Here is a 17,382-nt window from a genome sequence, read left to right on the forward strand (position 1 = left end):
GGGTACTTTCTAGAGGTAGGAATGGACCAGTTATCTGCATGGATGGTTGCCATCCAGAACCCAAGATGGTTCCATAGTGTGGTAATATGCGACACATCGCAATGCATGACACCAATTCATGCTCCTAGCCCTGCTATCATGGACAAAACAATTTTTTTTCTTAAACAAAAAACTAGATTAGCTTACCACCGCAATCATAACACCTTTATTATCAGAATTAGAGACCAAAAGAAACACAGTGAAAACATGTACTGTTCTGTATTCAAAACCACGGCTTTTTTCTGTCTTTTTCCACCATCCCATCATCCTAACATTCAGGGTTGTTCATCATCTCTTCCTGCAGAGCCTTGATGCAGAATGAATTGATGTTGATGTCATCATCCTGTGAGGTGTCGTACAGCATGACCGGAGGGATGTCATTTTGTTGACCAGTCTCCACTGTCTCCATCAGCAGGATCTTTCCAACGGCCAAACTGTCCAGAGAGGACAGCACCAAAGGATGGAAGCTGTATGTCTCCAGACCTGGGAGGAGCAGGATTTTGGGAAAGAACAAGAAGAAAAAAGAAATCTATTGAGATGTTCAGGCATTATTTAGTCTAGAAAAACAGGAATCAATGGAAGAGAAATGTACTAGTTCAGTATGTTTCTTTCATCACACTATGAAGTACGAGTTGTTAAATAAAATTTTATTCAGGGTGGTGGCCAAGCGGTTAATGCGCTTGGTTTCAGTTCAGAAGGTTCCGGGTTCAAATCCCACCTCTGCCACATTTCTCCATGTAATGTGGAGTTGCGTCAGGAAGGGCATCCGGCGTAAAACTTGTGCCAATTCAACATGCAGATCCACCTTGGATTTGCTGTGGCGACCCCGAGGGCAAACAAGGGAGCAGCCGAAGGGACTTATTTTATCACCACAACCAAAAAAATTGGGTATAATTTGTTGAGACAGTCCTTCCTGTGAACAATTACTGGGGAAATATTGTGCAAAGCTTTTTCTAAATTATATATATTTAATCCAGTTGCAGTTCATAACTGGCAAATACTGTCATTATGTTACAGCACCATGTATTTTTTATACAGTTACAGCCTTGTGTAACTGGCTTGGCATTACGTGTGACGTCAACATTTTGACATTGTACCTAATGTTAGCATGAGCTGAGGTCCTCCATCGCCACTAAGCTTAAGATTTAAGGCATAAAAAATTTAACTGGCATCATCATTTCATTTATTAACATTTATGATCAAAATTCCCGTTGTCTCAAAAAAAAAAAAGTTCCCCTGAAGGATAACATATCAAAAGAACATATGGATTTGAAGTGCTTACGGCAACGACAGTCGAGACCAACAGTCTATGACAGTGACATTATAAATCATGTGGATGCTTTCCCCAACGTGCGTGAAGCATGCTGGGAAGCACAACGTGACAACCAATCAGTAGAGATGCATGTTGACATTTTCTGGCTGATCTCTCTGGCTGCTAAATCAAAACGGCGGAAAACGCTATGAAACACCGTTTCTGTATAAATCTAATGTTTCTCATGTTTTCAAAAGCTCGTGAGAAATAAACACTTCTAAAACCCAAAATATTTTTTCTAACCAGATAACTCCTCTTAAGAGATTTGCAAGACATCTCACGCACTTCAGCGTGCATGGTCAAAAGTAACTTCTGATCTTTTCAAAAGGTCAGGTGTGGCGGTTCATCTTTCAAGCAGGACAATGACCCTCAGCACACAGCCAAGATATAAAAGGAGCGGCTTCAGGACAACTCTGAATGTCCTTGAGTGATCCAGCAAGAGCCCAGACCTGAATCCGACTGAACATTTCTGGAGAGATCTGAAAATGGCTGTGCACCGACACACCCCATTGAACCTGATGGAACTTGAGAGGTGCTGCAAAGAGGAATGGACAAAACCACCCAAAGATAGGGGCACCAAGCCTATGGCATCATATTCAAGAGGACTTGACGCTGTAATTGCTGCTGCCAAAGGTACAAAGTATTGAGCAAAGGGTGTAAATACGTATGTACATGTGATCTCTTAGTTTATTTTAAATCAAATCAATTTTATTTATATAGCGCCAAATCACAACAGTTGCCCCAAGGCGCTTTGTATTGTAAAGGCTTATTGTATAAGGCTGTAACAACACAATGCAGAAAAAGTGGAGCACTGAATACTTTCTGGATACACTGTATTCTCTTCATAGTAGGTCTTCTATGTAGGTCTTTAACCTTCTAGAGTCCAGGAGGATAGTCCAGATTTTACCATACTATTATTATTCCCATTATAAGATATCATTTTCAGTGTAATGCCCATGTGTTTCATATCAAAATGTTCACATCAATCCCAGCCTTCAGAATCTGCCACATATTTGTGAAGAACACCGTATGTAAAATATTTTGGCTTTAAATCTGAAGAAATAAGATTCATTTTTAGAAAATGCTCAAATCTTTATTGAAAATAGATCTTTATTCATGTGGACAAACAGTTTTGGTGCGAGAAATGGGTTTACCAAAGTCGTTTGCTCAAAAAAAAAAAAATTAAAAATAATTAAGTAAAATAAAATGTTGAACAATATGGAGGAAATTGTACATCAATGTAAATAAATGAAAAACAATCATTTGTTCAATCAATGTTCTGTCTTCCTGTTGTACAAAAATGTCCGCAAATATTCATGAGTGGATGAAAAGTAATAAGTCCCCCACAAAGTTAAAGGACATATCGCAACAGGTGAGCTGGACCCTCAGGACATTAACCAGATGAATGTCTCCTCTGCAGCTCCAACCTCTTGGAGTTTTTGGAGACACTTTCCTCACATTTTGAAGAGCAGAGATGTTCTCTTCTTCCTTCTGGACTTCAGGGTTTGGTGTTCAGCTCCATCACTGGATGTTTTTGAAGTGCATCTGTATTCACAAGGTCCTCTGCACAGCAAATGCTGAAATGTTCCTGATGTGGGTGAAGAAATATATTTCTTAAAATATAAAGAAACAAAACATTGTTGTGCTATTTTCTTTAAAGTGTAATTACTGGAGCATTAAAAGTTGAGACTGTTCTTGTTATCAGAACAGTAACAGTTCTGTAGATTTATTTGGTAAAAATAAAAATAGATCAATTTCCAATATAAAACATTCAGCGAGCTTGACAGTGATTAAAGTTGTATCTTCTTGTTGCTGCTTTTGTAGTGGTGTCAGCTAAAGGCTAAGCTAACGTTAGCTGATAAGACTTCAGCGTGCAGTGGTGCACTATCGTCACATTTTATTTTCAGATTACTCACTCACCTTAGACAAATCTGCAGAAGCTCCACTGCTCTGCTGTCTCTCTCTCTGACCAGCTGGTGTGGCTCTCTGGCCGGGTTGGCCGCTTCAGCTCCCCTCGGCTGCTCCAGCTCCTCCCGGTCTCACTCTGAGCAGTCGCTGAAGAAAAAAAAAAAAAAAAAAAGGTCCTTCCAGCAGGGTCACTCCTGCTTTTTGCTCCTAATTTTGCGGTTATGACTCGCAGACTTTTGCTTGTTTCAGGAACCCACGACTCTTCACAAACATAGCGACTGCAAGACTTGTTCAACCTCAGGCACAGAAACACAAACCCCACCCCTACGTGCATTCTGCACATGCGGAAGCAGCAAGTTGAGCACGCTGCACGCTTGGACTGAAAGGTCCTTAACACTTCCACAAAAATGGAGAAGATGTCGGGAGTATGCGCATAAAGAACACCATAAGGAGCTATGTAATCACTGTAGAAGCAGAAGGCCAGAATGTTTCAAAGCAGCAAACTGAGTAAATAAACTAATTTACTATGATCAGTTTCATCATTTTAGCCAGATTCATGATCAGCCTGCAAAAAAAAAACTGACCAAACTTACACAGTTCTTCAAAATGCAAGCATTTTCAATGATTTCAAACACCTGCAGATGCATTTTGTGAGTTTGGTGAGAGCTACTTACCTGCAAGCCTGACATTCGTAGCCTGGAAGGGCAGAGAGAGGAAGTCCTGGTGCAGCTTCAACACATTGGTTTTACTGGTCTCTACAGGAAAGCCGTAGTCCACATAGTACACCTGACGGCCAAAAGAAATACTGATACATTCTACAGGCCTCCAACTCTGCTTCACACTGAACAAGTTTGAAGGCTCTGTCTCTGGTGTGTGTTCTCTGCACAGCCACACACAGTTCTGCACATGAATGTTTGGCCCAGGATCACTTGTAGGTGGTGGTGTCAATTAAAATCAAGTGAGCACTAATGTGATTAATTGAAGATGAAACTGCAATACAATCAAACGGACCAATTATTCAAAAACACTATAAATAATGAATGGAGCATGTTAAATAATGGGCGGTGTACAGTTGGACAAACTAATGTAACTATAAATACAGCTTGATGGTAGAGTGGCGCACAGAAGGATTTTCTGAAAAAGGAAATAGAAAATTTTGGTTAAAATTCCCCAGAAGGAACAAGTGAGTCAAGAAAACAGAACAGAGCTGCTTTCTGGTCTGAAAATTCTTCTCTGTTCAACTCAACTATGATGCTGTGGCTAGTGGCTCAGCAGACAAAAATTGTACCCTGGACCCTTCCACTGTTCTGGTTCTCCTCGTTTCTCCTGGGACTCTGCATGCTGGAACCCTTTCCATCGACGTGCGTGCGATCACCTGTATGGTTCCTGGCATGCCGGAGTGATCCATGTCATATGGTTAGGTTCTGTACTTTTGTCTTGGCCCAACACACCAGCCACATTAGTGATCGAATATTTAGCTGTGATCTGGGTCTCTGTGTGTGGATGGTCAGGTGTTCGTGGCTGTCACCATAATTCAGTTTTGGGTGTTCCCAAGGGGATCAAGACTCTGGTGTCCTAGAATAGTGGATGCGCACTAAATAGACAGACTGTTGCTGTGTGGTTGTTTGTCCTAGTATGTTTTATTGTTGGGGTTCCACCTCTTCAGTATGTCACATATTTCATCATCTCACAGTTACAACCCCTGGCAAAAATTATGGAATCACCGGCCTCGGAGGATGTTCATTCAGTTGTTTAATTTTGTAGAAAAAAAGCAGATCACAGACATGACACAAAACTAAAGTCATTTCAAATGGCAACTTTCTGGCTTTAAGAAATCAAGAAAAAAAATTGTGGCAGTCAGTAACGGTTACTTTTTTAGACCAAGCAGAAGGGAAAAAAATATGGACTCACTCAATTCTGAGGAATAAATTATGGAATCACCCTGTATATTTTCATCCCCAAAACTAACACCTGCATCAAATCAGATCTGCTCGTTAGTCTGTATAAAAAAGGAGTGATCACACCTTGGAGAGCTGTTGCACCAAGTGGACTGACATGAATCATGGCTCCAACACGAGAGATGTCAATTGAAACAAAGGAGAGGATTATCAAACTCTTAAAAGAGGGTAAATCATCACGCAATGTTGCAAAAGATGTTGGTTGTTCACAGTCAGCTGTGTCTAAACTCTGGACCAAATACAAACAACATGGGAAGGTTGTTAAAGGCAAACATACTGGTAGACCATGGAAGACATCAAAGCATCAAGACAGAAAACTTAAAGCAATATGTCTCAAAAATCGAAAATGCACAACAAAACAAATGAGGAACGAATGGGAGGAAACTGGAGTCAACGTCTGTGACCGAACTGTAAGAAACTGCCTAAAGGAAATGGGATTTACATACAGAAAAGCTAAACGAAAGCCATCATTAACACCTAAACAGGAAAAAAACAAGGTTACAATGGGCTAAGGAAAAGCAATCGTGGACTGTGGATGACTGGATGAAAGTCATATTCAGTGATGAATCTCGAATCTGCATTGGGCAAGGTGATGATGCCGGAACTTTTGTTTGGTGCCATTCCAATGAGATTTATAAAAATGACTGCCTGAAGAGAACATGTACATTTCCACAGTCATTGATGATATGGGGCTGCATGTCAGGTAAAGGCACTGGGGAGATGGCTGTCATTACATCATCAATAAATGCACAATTTTACATTGATATTTTGGACACTTTTCTTATCCCATCAATTGAAAGGATGTTTGGGGATGATGAAATCATTTTTCAAGATGATAATGCATCTTGCCACAGAGCAAAAACTGTGAAAACATTCCTTGCAAAAAGACACATAGGGTCAATGTCATGGCCTGCAAATAGTCCGGATCTTAATCCAATTGAAAATCTTTGGTGGAAGTTGAAGAAACTGGTCCATGACAAGGCTCCAACCTGCAAAGCTGATCTGGCAACAGCAATCAGAGAAAGTTGGAGCCAGATTGATGAAGAGTACTGTGTCACTCATTAAGTCCATGCCTCAGAGACTGCAAGCTCTTATAAAAGCCAGAGGTGGTGCAACAAAATACTAGTGATGTGTTGGAGCGTTCTTTTGTTTTTCATGATTGCATACTTTTTTCCTCAGAATTGAGTGATTCCATATTTTTTTCCCTCTGCTTGGTCTAAAAAAGTAACCGTTACTGACTGCCACAATTTTTTTTTCCTGATTTCTTATAGTGTTTCTTAAAGCCAGAAAGTTAGCATTTGAAATGACTTTAGTTGTGTCATGTATGTGATCTGCTTTTTTTCTACAAAATTAAACAACTGAATGAACATCCTCCGAGGCCGGTGATTCCATAATTTTTGCCAGGGGTTGTATTACTGTCACCACATGTCTTTTGTTCTTGTCTGTCTTCATGCTGTTTTGGTGGTCAGCCCTTCCTGATAGAAAGTATCAGTTAGCTTTAAATAAAATGTTATAGGCTGATTAGGAAGGGCAGGTGAAGGTCACACACACAAACAGCACGTTCACTCACACACTACACGCTATCTGTCCTGCAGGAACATATACTCAACAAAAATATAAACGCAACACTTTTGGTTTTGCTCCCATTTTGTATGAGATTAACTCAACGATCTAAAACTTTTTCCACATACACAATATCACCATTTCCCTCAAATACTGTGCACAAACCAGTCTAAATCTGTGATAGTGAGCACTTCTCCTTTGTTGAGATAATCCATCCCACCTCACAGGTGTGCCATATCAAGATGCTGATTAGACACCATGATTAGTGCACAGGTGTGCCTTAGACTGTCCACAATAAAAGGCCACTCTGAAAGGTGCAGTTTTATTTTATTGGGGGGGGGATACCAGTCAGTATCTGGTGTGACCACCATTTGCCTCATGCAGTGCAACACATCTCCTTCGCATCATCCGTGAAGAGAACACCTCTCCAACGTGCCAAACGGCAGCGAATGTGAGCATTTGCCCACTCAAATCGGTTACGAGGACAAACTGGAGTCAGGTCGAGACCCCGATGAGGACGACGAGCATGCAGATGAGCTTCCCTGAGACAGTTTATGACAGTTTGTGCAGAAATTCTTTGGTTATGCAAACCGATTGTTCCAGCAGCTGTCCGAGTGGCTGGTCTCAGATGATCTTGGAGGTGAACATGCTGGATGTGGAGGTCCTGGGCTGGTGTGGTTACACGTGGTCTGCGGTTGTGAGGCTGGTTGGATGTACTGCCAAATTCTCTGAAACGCCTTTGGAGACGGCTTATGGTAGAGAAATGAACATTCAATACACGAGCAACAGTTCTGGTTGACATTCCTGCTATCAGCATGCCAATTGCACGCTCCCTCAAATCTTGCGACATCTGTGGCATTGTGCTGTGTGATAAAACTGCACATTTCAGAGTGGCCTTTTATTGTGGGCAGTCTAAGGCACACCTGTGCACTAATCATGGTGTCTAATCAGCATCTTGATATGGCACACCTGTGAGGTGGGATGGATTATCTCAACAAAGGAGAAGTGCTCACTATCACAGATTTAGACTGGTTTGTGAACAATATTTGAGAGAAATGGTGATATTGTATATGTGGAAAAAGTTTTAGATCTTTGAGTTCATCTCATACAAAATGGGAGCAAAACCAAAAGTGTTGCGTTTATATTTTTGTTGAGTGTATATATATATATATATATGAGAAGCCGTGCATTATATGGTTTGAATGCACGACGCGGAGTCTGAAACACTCTGCTTTGTTACTCCGCGAAGTGCATTCAAACCATATAATGCACGGCTTTGAGTTGTTTAATACTCTTATATCATGGTCCCACACAGTGAGTTAACACACATTTAGCTCAAGTTAACAGAACTTGATGAAAATGCGCACGTATTTGGGACTATTTTATGCCAGTTTCAAGATATTTTCATCCTTGGCAACCGTTCTCTTCATCTCTCCCATCTTCATTCTTGTCCAGTTCGTCCAATGTTGAATCTTTATGCTGTTGCTTTTGGTGTTCTTCTCGTTTGCTCATTTTATTTTGGCCAAAAATATTAAAATTCACTTGGAAATCCAAGTTTTATCGCGTTTCTGTCATTCACCTGTCAAAACACAGCTGCACCAACTGATTTGGACGTTGCTATGGTGACAACCAGAGCGGAGTGATATTACAGTGACTTAACTCGCCGAACTACGTGTGTGTATACATGAAAATAATGCATGCCAGTTAGACATGGAATTCTCACAGACCATGGTGTGTGTGTGTATATATAAAAAATGTATTATACAACTGAATAATAATAATAAAATAAAAACACGGTGGGCAGCACAGTGTCTTAGTGGTTAGCACTGAATAAAAACACGCCGTTACCTTGACTTTGTCCGGAGCCATGACCTCGATGACCTGAGCCCTGGCAAATTCATCTCCTTCCTCCAGTCTGGCTGCTACCAGTTGACCAATAACAGGGTTCATCAAACAATACTGAGCAAAATGTTGGCTATAGAATGAGTCCATGGTGTCCTCCATGGCCTCCTGGGCATCAGAATATTCTTCACCAACATATCTAAACAGAGCAAATACAGAAGCTTTTTCTCAAAACACACCACACACACAGCTGATGCAGCATTTCAATAAAGTGTGGTACACAGTATTTGTACATTGTGATCCTTCAACTGCAACTAACTTATGCTGACGTACCACTGAAACTTCCAAAGGAACTTTCAAATTTGCATAAACAAATCTTCTACCTTACAGTAACAGCAGTGGTGCTCTTGGCATCAGTGATGAGCACAGAGGGGTACTGCACCAAGGGAGGGACCAGAGCAGGAGGAACCACAGGGCCAAGAACCTCAAGACCAGATGGATAAGGGTTCTTTCTGTCATGCTGTGTGTCGCGGTCTTTTGTGGCTTCTTCATCTACTGAGAGATACAGGATGGCCTAGGAAAAGGGGGGTGGAGGTGGGACACTGACCTGAAATACAGTAATTACTCAATGGGTACACACACGCACAGTATGCACATCCTCTAAAAGAAATAATTCATGTTTGTAGCCCAAATTGACTACTTCATCAATATCACCCAATTTTAATAATGCCTATTTCACTGTAAAGCCACATTTCATGTGTACCTGAACAAATCAATACCAAAGAAGAAGCAAATAAGTTTTCGGGGTAACCCACTGTAACATGCAAAAATGAAATGTATTTTTAACAGCCACAACAGCCAGATCCAAGCATCAATCCACGTTATGATTTGACGAACAACCTTTATCCAGTTGACCTGATCTCCAACATGCCTTGTGGAAATGCCAAACATTTCACTCTACTGTACAGCTGCGACTGAGGAAGCACCCAGGAACAGTTGTTGTAGGAACAGCAGCATAAATTTTAGCTAGTCTATTTGTATTTCTCATCAAATATTCTCAGCAGTTTACTTTCCCAACCAAGTTAGACTTTGTTGATTTGGCAAAGAAAATAAACGGACTATACGAGAGCTAATTAACTGATGATTTAGCAACTATTAAGTTATGATTGATTAATTATTTGGCGTAATTTTTTTAACACAGATTCTCTGATTTCACTTTCTTAAGTGTGAATATCTTACCACTGATTTTAACTCATTGAGTGCCAGCCATTTTCACAGTTCAGAACATCCCAGTGCCAGGATTTCTTCAGAATTTGAGTGTTTTTTCAAGACCCATAGAAAATTGAGTTCTATGTCCATGTCAACAACAAACATACCACAAGAAAAGAGAAGAAAAGAAATTGGCTCGATGACGTGTCTTGGCGCAGGGCGTTACTATCGGAAAAGACGCGTTTTAGAGTCAATGGCATCGAGTGAGTTAAAAGCCGCTTTATTCCTATCTGACAGTAAACTCAACGTCTGGCCTGTGCACCAAAACATAAAATAAAACACCTGAAGGCATCATCTTAGGTACTGGATAACACTATTATTGACATTTTATGAACTAATCCACTAATTTATTTTTTTTTGGGGGGGGGGGGGGGGGGGGGGAATCAATAGATTATTTTATTATGAAAACAATTGTTGGTTACAGCCATAGACTTTAGAATATTAAACAGCTAACAACTGCTTTGGAAAATGTTTAAGACAACAGAAAAAAGCCTGCATGATCACAAGAAATAAATTTAAAATCAGTATCTCCATATTTAAATTGGCACCAAGTGCTGTACATGTACTTAAGTACCTTTATGCATATACTTCTGCACTTCAACAGAAAGTTATTGTAAAACTACACTACAATTCATGTAGACATAGAGATGATTAAAGCTTCATAACAGTTGCTTCTCATCTATGGAACAAGTTTTGAGCCTAACCCAGAAAAAAAGGGCGTGGTTCTCCATCTTTTGCATTCTAAGAAACCAACATTTCTTGAGAAAGTGTGAAATTTTGACTCACGGGGTGCAATGTTGAGAAATGTCAATCAAGTTTTGCTAAAAGAAATTCTCAAGCATGTAAATATTTTTGATCATGTCATCTCCACCCTAGATTGTGTTAATCCTGACAGACTATTCCTTCTTATTCACTTACCTTGCTCTTGTCATGTAGAATAGGATAGTCAATCGAGCATATATCCAGGAACAAGGACAAGTCATTCAAAACATGTTCAGGAAATGGCAACTTGAATGTGTCCATGAAGAGTTTGGGCAAAGCATGGGCCCACACACCCTGACTGTACTTGAGCAGGAGCTCCTTCAGTCTCTGGCAAACTTCATCTGACATGGCAAGAGAAGACTTTGAATGGGACGCAGGGGTAGACTCTACATTAAAGAACATGGACCTTACCAAAGGCTGGTGCTTCAAAATTTCTGAGCTACTTGGGGGAAGGCAAGAATTTGGCAATACTTCGGTAGAAGTGACGTACTTCTGGTTAGACCTCAGACCCAGAGTCTCACAAGAGGACACTGAGAGAGCAGCAGGTTGGGCAGCAGAGCTGTGTAAGCTGATTGAAGACAATGGCTTACTTAAAGAATCTTCAACATGCCGTGGAGGAAAATCAAAGGTAAGCTTGGCCAAGATGCTTTTCGAAGGAACTTCAGCTGTAGGTCCAATAGAAGAGGTGAGGTTGTTGTCAGGTTGCTGAGGAGGTAGATGAACTGAAGGCAGTATGGGTGTGATGGTCGTGGTTGATGTAGGTTGTGATTTGCAAAGAATGCTCATGGTGCCAGTTGAGACAGCAGAAGGCTTGGGAGGGAGAAAGGGATAGACCAGCCAATCCTCTTTGTTAATTCCACAAACCTGCTCAACCTGTAAAGGACGAAGCATTTAGTAACAAGACAGATTATTAAAAAAAAAAAGAAAGAGAAAGAAATGAAGACAGACTGCGAGAGAATGATCAAATTACCAAAATGCAAATGGTTACTGATTTGTAATCCCACCAATCCTGATGCAAAACAGGATATGTGCCTTTTAACTTGACAACCACTGATGAATGTTCAAACAGGCTGTGCCATCATGCTTGAACAGAAAATATACCATCAAGGACAGACTTGGTCCTTTGTGACAGCACTGCACTTGCTCTCGCTCCGGTTACATGCTCTGCTCTGACCGGGACACACAGAGTGGAGCAGGACATACAGCTCCGTGACCCCCCGCAAGTTTGCTTGTGGCTACAAATACAAAAAGAATACCTACACATATGTATATCTCCATAAAAACCTTACTGACTTACCGAACAGATGTTTGTCCACTCTTTGAGCTCTACAAGTGCCTGACGGTGAAGCTCCTGCCCGAACATTTTACTGTAGACCTCTGGGAGTTTGGACATCCACAGTCCACTGCAGTACTTCTTCAGGATCTGAATTAATCTGCTCTGAACCAAGTCCACATCATATGGATTACGCTGGAATCAGAGATGAGTTGGAAAGACTTGTGAAGATAAATCATATACAGTATATCAAGTTATCTATCCATTAAAGAACTATTTTGATGACTGAGACCAATATACTGAATTAATATGAAGGTTGAGGTCAGGTGACTTGACATGATCACTGGAGAATGAACAGCTAAAAAAATGCAAGCTCAGTCCTGAGACTAAACTCTTCTAACATGCTCGGCGTCACACTTATGTGCGCGACTTGCCATTGAAAATAATGAGTTTTAGAGCAATGTGCACCACTTTGAGCATTTGGTGTGAAAGGCCCTTCAGAATCCCCTCAGAGAGATCCTAACTTCACAGAGTTCTCTGAGCAAGGAAATGACAAACCCTGTTGCTGGGTGACTTCTTTTTGTAGACTGTCATTGGTTGTCAGACACACCCCCTCATACACTCACACAAATACAAAATCAAGCCTTTACTTTGAAATAAAAGGCCTATTTTTCTCTAATCACACACATACTCACTTTATTTTATTGACATTTGATTTACCATGGTACTAATTGTGGACTTAGACACCAAAGAGAAAAACATTCATGCTCTGATGGCTATTTACACAAACATCTAATCATGCAATAATTCAGATGCAGGTCCACCAATTACACAGACAATACTGTGGAAGCCTACAATATTCATAGATGCCTTTTTCTGAGTCAGCAACGTACGTGTAGTGGAAATGAACTGAGATATATATATATATATATATATATATATATATATATGCTTTGGTACAAGTACTTGTTACATTCTGATAACATTTTGAGGAACTGTACCAAGTGTTCCAAAATTCCTCCTAAAAATGTGACAGGAGTTGATTTCAGAATGCAGACACACACTGATGAAACTGACTGAGTCTACAACCCCTGGCAAAAATTATGGAATCACTGACCTCGGAGGATGTTCATTCAGTTGTTTAATTTTGTAGAAAAAAGCAGATCACATACATGACACAAAACTAAAGTCATTTCAAATGGCAACTTTCTGGCTTTAAGAAACACTATAAGAAATCAGGAAAAAAAAATTGTGGCAGTCAGTAACGGTTACTTTTTTAGACCAAGTAGAGGGAAAAAAATATGGAATCACTCAATTCTGAGGAAAAAATTATGGAATCATGAAAAACAAAAGAACGCTCCAACACATCACTAGTATTTTGTTGTACCACCTCTGGCTTTTATAACAGCTTGCAGTCTGAGGCATGGACTTAATGAGTGACAAACAGTATTCTTCATCAATCTGGCTCCAACTTTCTCTGATTGCTGTTGCCAGATCAGCTTTGCAGGTTTGAGCCTTTTCATGGACCATTTTCTTCAACTTCCACCAAAGATTTTCAATTGGATTAAGATCCAGACTATTTGCAGGCCTTGACATTGACCCTATGTGTCTTCTTGCAAGGAATGTTTTCACAGGCAAGATGCATTATCATCTTGAAAAATGATTTCATCATCCCCAAACATCCTTTCAATTGATGGGATAAGAAAAGTGTCCAAAATACCAACGTAAACTTGTGCATTTATTGATGATGTAATGACAGCCATCTCCCCAGTGCCTTTACCTGACATGCAGCCCCATATCATCAATGACTGTGGAAATGTACATGTTCTCTTCAGGCAGTCATCTTTATAAATCTCATTAGAACGGCACCAAACAAAAGTTCCAGCATCATCACCTTGCCCAATGCAGATTCGAGATTCATCACTGAATATGACTTTCATCCAGTCATCCACAGCCCACGATTGCTTTTCCTTAGCCCATTGTAACCTTGTTTTTTTCTGTTTAGGTGTTAATGCTGGCTTTCGTTTAGCTTTGCTGTATGTGAATCCCATTTCCTGTAGGCGGTTTCTTACAGTTCGGTCACAGACGTTGACTCCAGTTTCCTCCCATTCGTTCCTCATTTGTTTTGTTGTGCATTTTCGATTTTTGAGACATATTGCTTTATGTTTTCTGTCTTGACACTTGATGTCTTCCATGGTCTACCAGTATGTTTGCCTTTAACAACCTTCCCATGTTTGTATTTGGTCCAGAGTTTAGACACAGCTGACTGTGAACAACCAACATCTTTTGCAACATTGCGTGATGATTTACCCTCTTAAGAGTTTGATAATCCTCTCCTTTGTTTCAACTGACATCTCTCGTGTTGGAGCCATGATTCATGTCAGTCCACTTGGTGCAACAGCTCTCCAAGGTGTGATCACTCCTTTTTAGATGCAGATTATCGAGCAGATCTGATTTGATGCAGGTGTTAGGTTTGGGGATGAAAATTTACAGGGTGATTCCATAATTTTTTCCTCAGAATTGAGTGATTCCATATTTTTTCCCTTCTGCTTGGTCTAAAAACGTAACCGTTACTGACTGCCACAATTTTTTTTCTTGATTTCTTATAGTGTTTCTTAAAGCCAGAAAGTTGCCATTTGAAATGACTTTAGTTTTGTGTCATGTCTGTGATCTGCTTTTTTTCTACAAAATTAAACAACTGAATGAACATCCTCCGAGGCCGGTGATTCCATAATTTTTTAAAGTAAATTAACATTAAAACATTACACAATTAACAAAAAATAAAAGGGATGAGTTCCTCTTCTAAACATTGTTGAGGTCTACGGCTCTAAAAACATTCTGGAATCACACACCATTCCAACTCATTATACAAGCTTTGCTTAATTTATTACCACCCTTGAAAAATGTCGGGTACCCATTTTAAAAACAATATCCAATCTAGAGCCTGTGGATCCCCACAGACAACACATTAGTATGAAATATAAGGAGAGGAAGCATAGTTCCATACTACACCGGAATGCTACCCATACTAGAGGGAGAACAGATGTCTTTAGTGTGGAATTTAATGTCTCTATGGAATCTGACTGTTTCATCTCTGCAGGGGAATCATTCCACAAGACAGGTGCATGATGAGAAGGCTCTGTGGCCTGCTTCTTTTTTAACCTTACAGACACAAAGTAGTCCTGCACCCTCAGAGTTAACAGCAGAACATTAAAATTAGACCTCCCAGAAACAGGCAGCCAAAGAAGGAAGGCCAAAATCGATGGAAAGTGGTCGAACTTTTTGCTTCTTGTCAAAATCCTGGCAGCATTTTGAACCATTTGAACCATAAAACAGAACATTGTAGTAGTCCATTGTAGAATAGACAAATGCATGGATCGGTCTGCATCAGTCATAAATGGGATGGGACAAATCCTTGTTCTGTTATGAAGTTGGAAGAAAGCAGTCCTTGTGATTTGTCTCATGTGTAGGTCAAAAGACAATGTGGGATCAAAAGCCACCCCAAGGTTCCTCACTTTGCAGACTGATGTATCACGCACGAGTCTAAGTTAGCATTAGCTGGTCAAAGTGATGTCAATGTCTCGCTGGACCAAAGACAGTCTTCTACAAATTTAAAATGAACAAACTGGTAGACATCCGGCTTTCACTGACGCAAGGCAATCCTCTAAAATCTTTATGTGTATGAGATTACCAGCAGTTATCAGCATGTTTAACTGCATGTACCATCTGCATAGCAGTGAAAAGTAATCCCATAACATTGTAGTATATGCCCTAGGAGTGTGATATAAAGGGAGAAAAGCAGGGGACAAAGATGGATACCTGTGGAACCCCGTATTTCATTAGAACAGGGTCCAAGTTGAAATTGTACAGAACACAGTGAGAGCGAATGGTTAAGGCACCTTGACACTTGCACGAATTTGACCCCAGCACTGCCGTGCAATTCGTCGTGCCAATGCGTCCTGCTCTGTCCCGCTGGATGCCCCACTTTGTCCCACTTGACAGCACACTATATGAAATCATCATTTCATAAGCAATGACACATTTGCTCTCAGGACTTGGGTGATGCAACCATTCTCTCATTGCTCCCAGAATCACAGACAAATTAAACTGCAGGTTGTCTCGTACACGTCGTGCAGCAGAGAACGCATTTGGAATCTTGTTTCAAAGGTAATTATTTATAATATGACGGTAGGCTGAAAAGTTCTAAGGCTCCCTATAATGCAGTTAATGCATTACTCCTTCATGGGGAGCCTTAGAACTTTTCAGCCTACCCTCGTATAGTGAGGCAAATAAGTATTTGATCGACTGCAAGTTTTCCCACCTACAAAGAATGGAGAAGTCTGTAATTTTTATCATAGGTACACTTGACAAAATCATGTGACATGTCACAGAAGTCCATATCTGTGTTTGTATTTGTTCTTTGGGACAAACACAAGGTGCCCAACGTGTGATGAAGCCAGACACACTGGCCTGTCTGAAGTGAGAGACTGCATGGTTGGCACAACCTACTTTGTATTTTAAGAAGTAGCCACAGAACCAGTTTGTTCCTCAACACTTGAAAAAATGTTCACATATGCTACAACCATTTTTCCAGACATTTCACTAACATGAACCTCCACAGCCAAACAACATTAACAGTCAGTAACTACAATTTCTAAAGAGTTTTCATACCTCTGAAGGGATAGGTCTGGAGGTTTGCTTAGGGGCCTTCCCTGTTTAAAAAAAAAAAAAAAAAAAAAAAAAAAAAAAAGTGAAAATCTGCAATTATGCATTTCTTTTATGTAATAACATACAGATATGCATTTCCAAAGAGAAAACATACTGACAGAAAGATGTCTTACCCAACCAGGACAATTTCCTGGTATGAAGACCATCCTCATGACTGAACACCAATGAAACTAGAGGATACATTAATTTTATTTTTTATTTTATTCAACAGGAGGTCCCACTGAGATTAAAACCTCTTTTCAAGGGAGACCTGGCCAAGACAGGCAGCAGCATAAAATAAGCACAATTATAGACATTACATAAAAAGAATGACATCACAAGAACCTGTACAATAAAAATAAATATATCAGTAACAATTTTAAAACTAGTTCATTGCACAGAATTAAGAGCACTGGCAGCTTAAAGAAGCTGCCTCTAAGTCCTTAAATTTATATTTAAACTCATTCAGAAAAAACAGGCAGTCCAATTGTAAAATATTCCGCTGATTGCTTCATGCAGTGGGGGCAGAGTAATCAAATGCCTTTTTTCCCAAGCTCAGTACATACATTTGGAAATGAAAAGATCATGGGAATGCGAGGAGTATTCTCCGTTTCACAGAAACAGATGCGACACCTCTTCTAGATGACCCTCTCAACTTGTGAGAACATATCATCATAATCAATCGTGAAATGGCTGAATTGACGCATCCACATCCCCGCTAGCAATTGTTTACACGGCTTTGAAATACC

General features: G+C 40.2%; 1 protein-coding gene across 1 annotated transcript in view; it reads right to left on the reverse strand.

Moving 5' to 3' along the window:
• The window catches only part of LOC117526593 (tudor domain-containing protein 7B-like), a 115,114-nt gene that overhangs the window by 53,083 nt on the left and 44,649 nt on the right, over nt 1-17,382 (reverse strand). Inside the window, exons 5-11 of the mRNA XM_034188652.1 lie at nt 16,598-16,638; nt 11,951-12,121; nt 10,810-11,526; nt 9,006-9,196; nt 8,629-8,821; nt 3,934-4,045; nt 313-522 (exon numbers count right to left, since the gene is read on the reverse strand). Of these exons, the coding sequence (XP_034044543.1) occupies nt 313-522; nt 3,934-4,045; nt 8,629-8,821; nt 9,006-9,196; nt 10,810-11,526; nt 11,951-12,121; nt 16,598-16,638 (1,635 nt within the window). The remainder of the gene's footprint in view (nt 1-312; nt 523-3,933; nt 4,046-8,628; nt 8,822-9,005; nt 9,197-10,809; nt 11,527-11,950; nt 12,122-16,597; nt 16,639-17,382) is intronic.

The sequence above is a fragment of the Thalassophryne amazonica genome, chromosome 15 (genome assembly GCF_902500255.1).
Source record: "Thalassophryne amazonica chromosome 15, fThaAma1.1, whole genome shotgun sequence".
Classification (NCBI taxonomy): Eukaryota; Metazoa; Chordata; class Actinopteri; order Batrachoidiformes; family Batrachoididae; genus Thalassophryne; species Thalassophryne amazonica.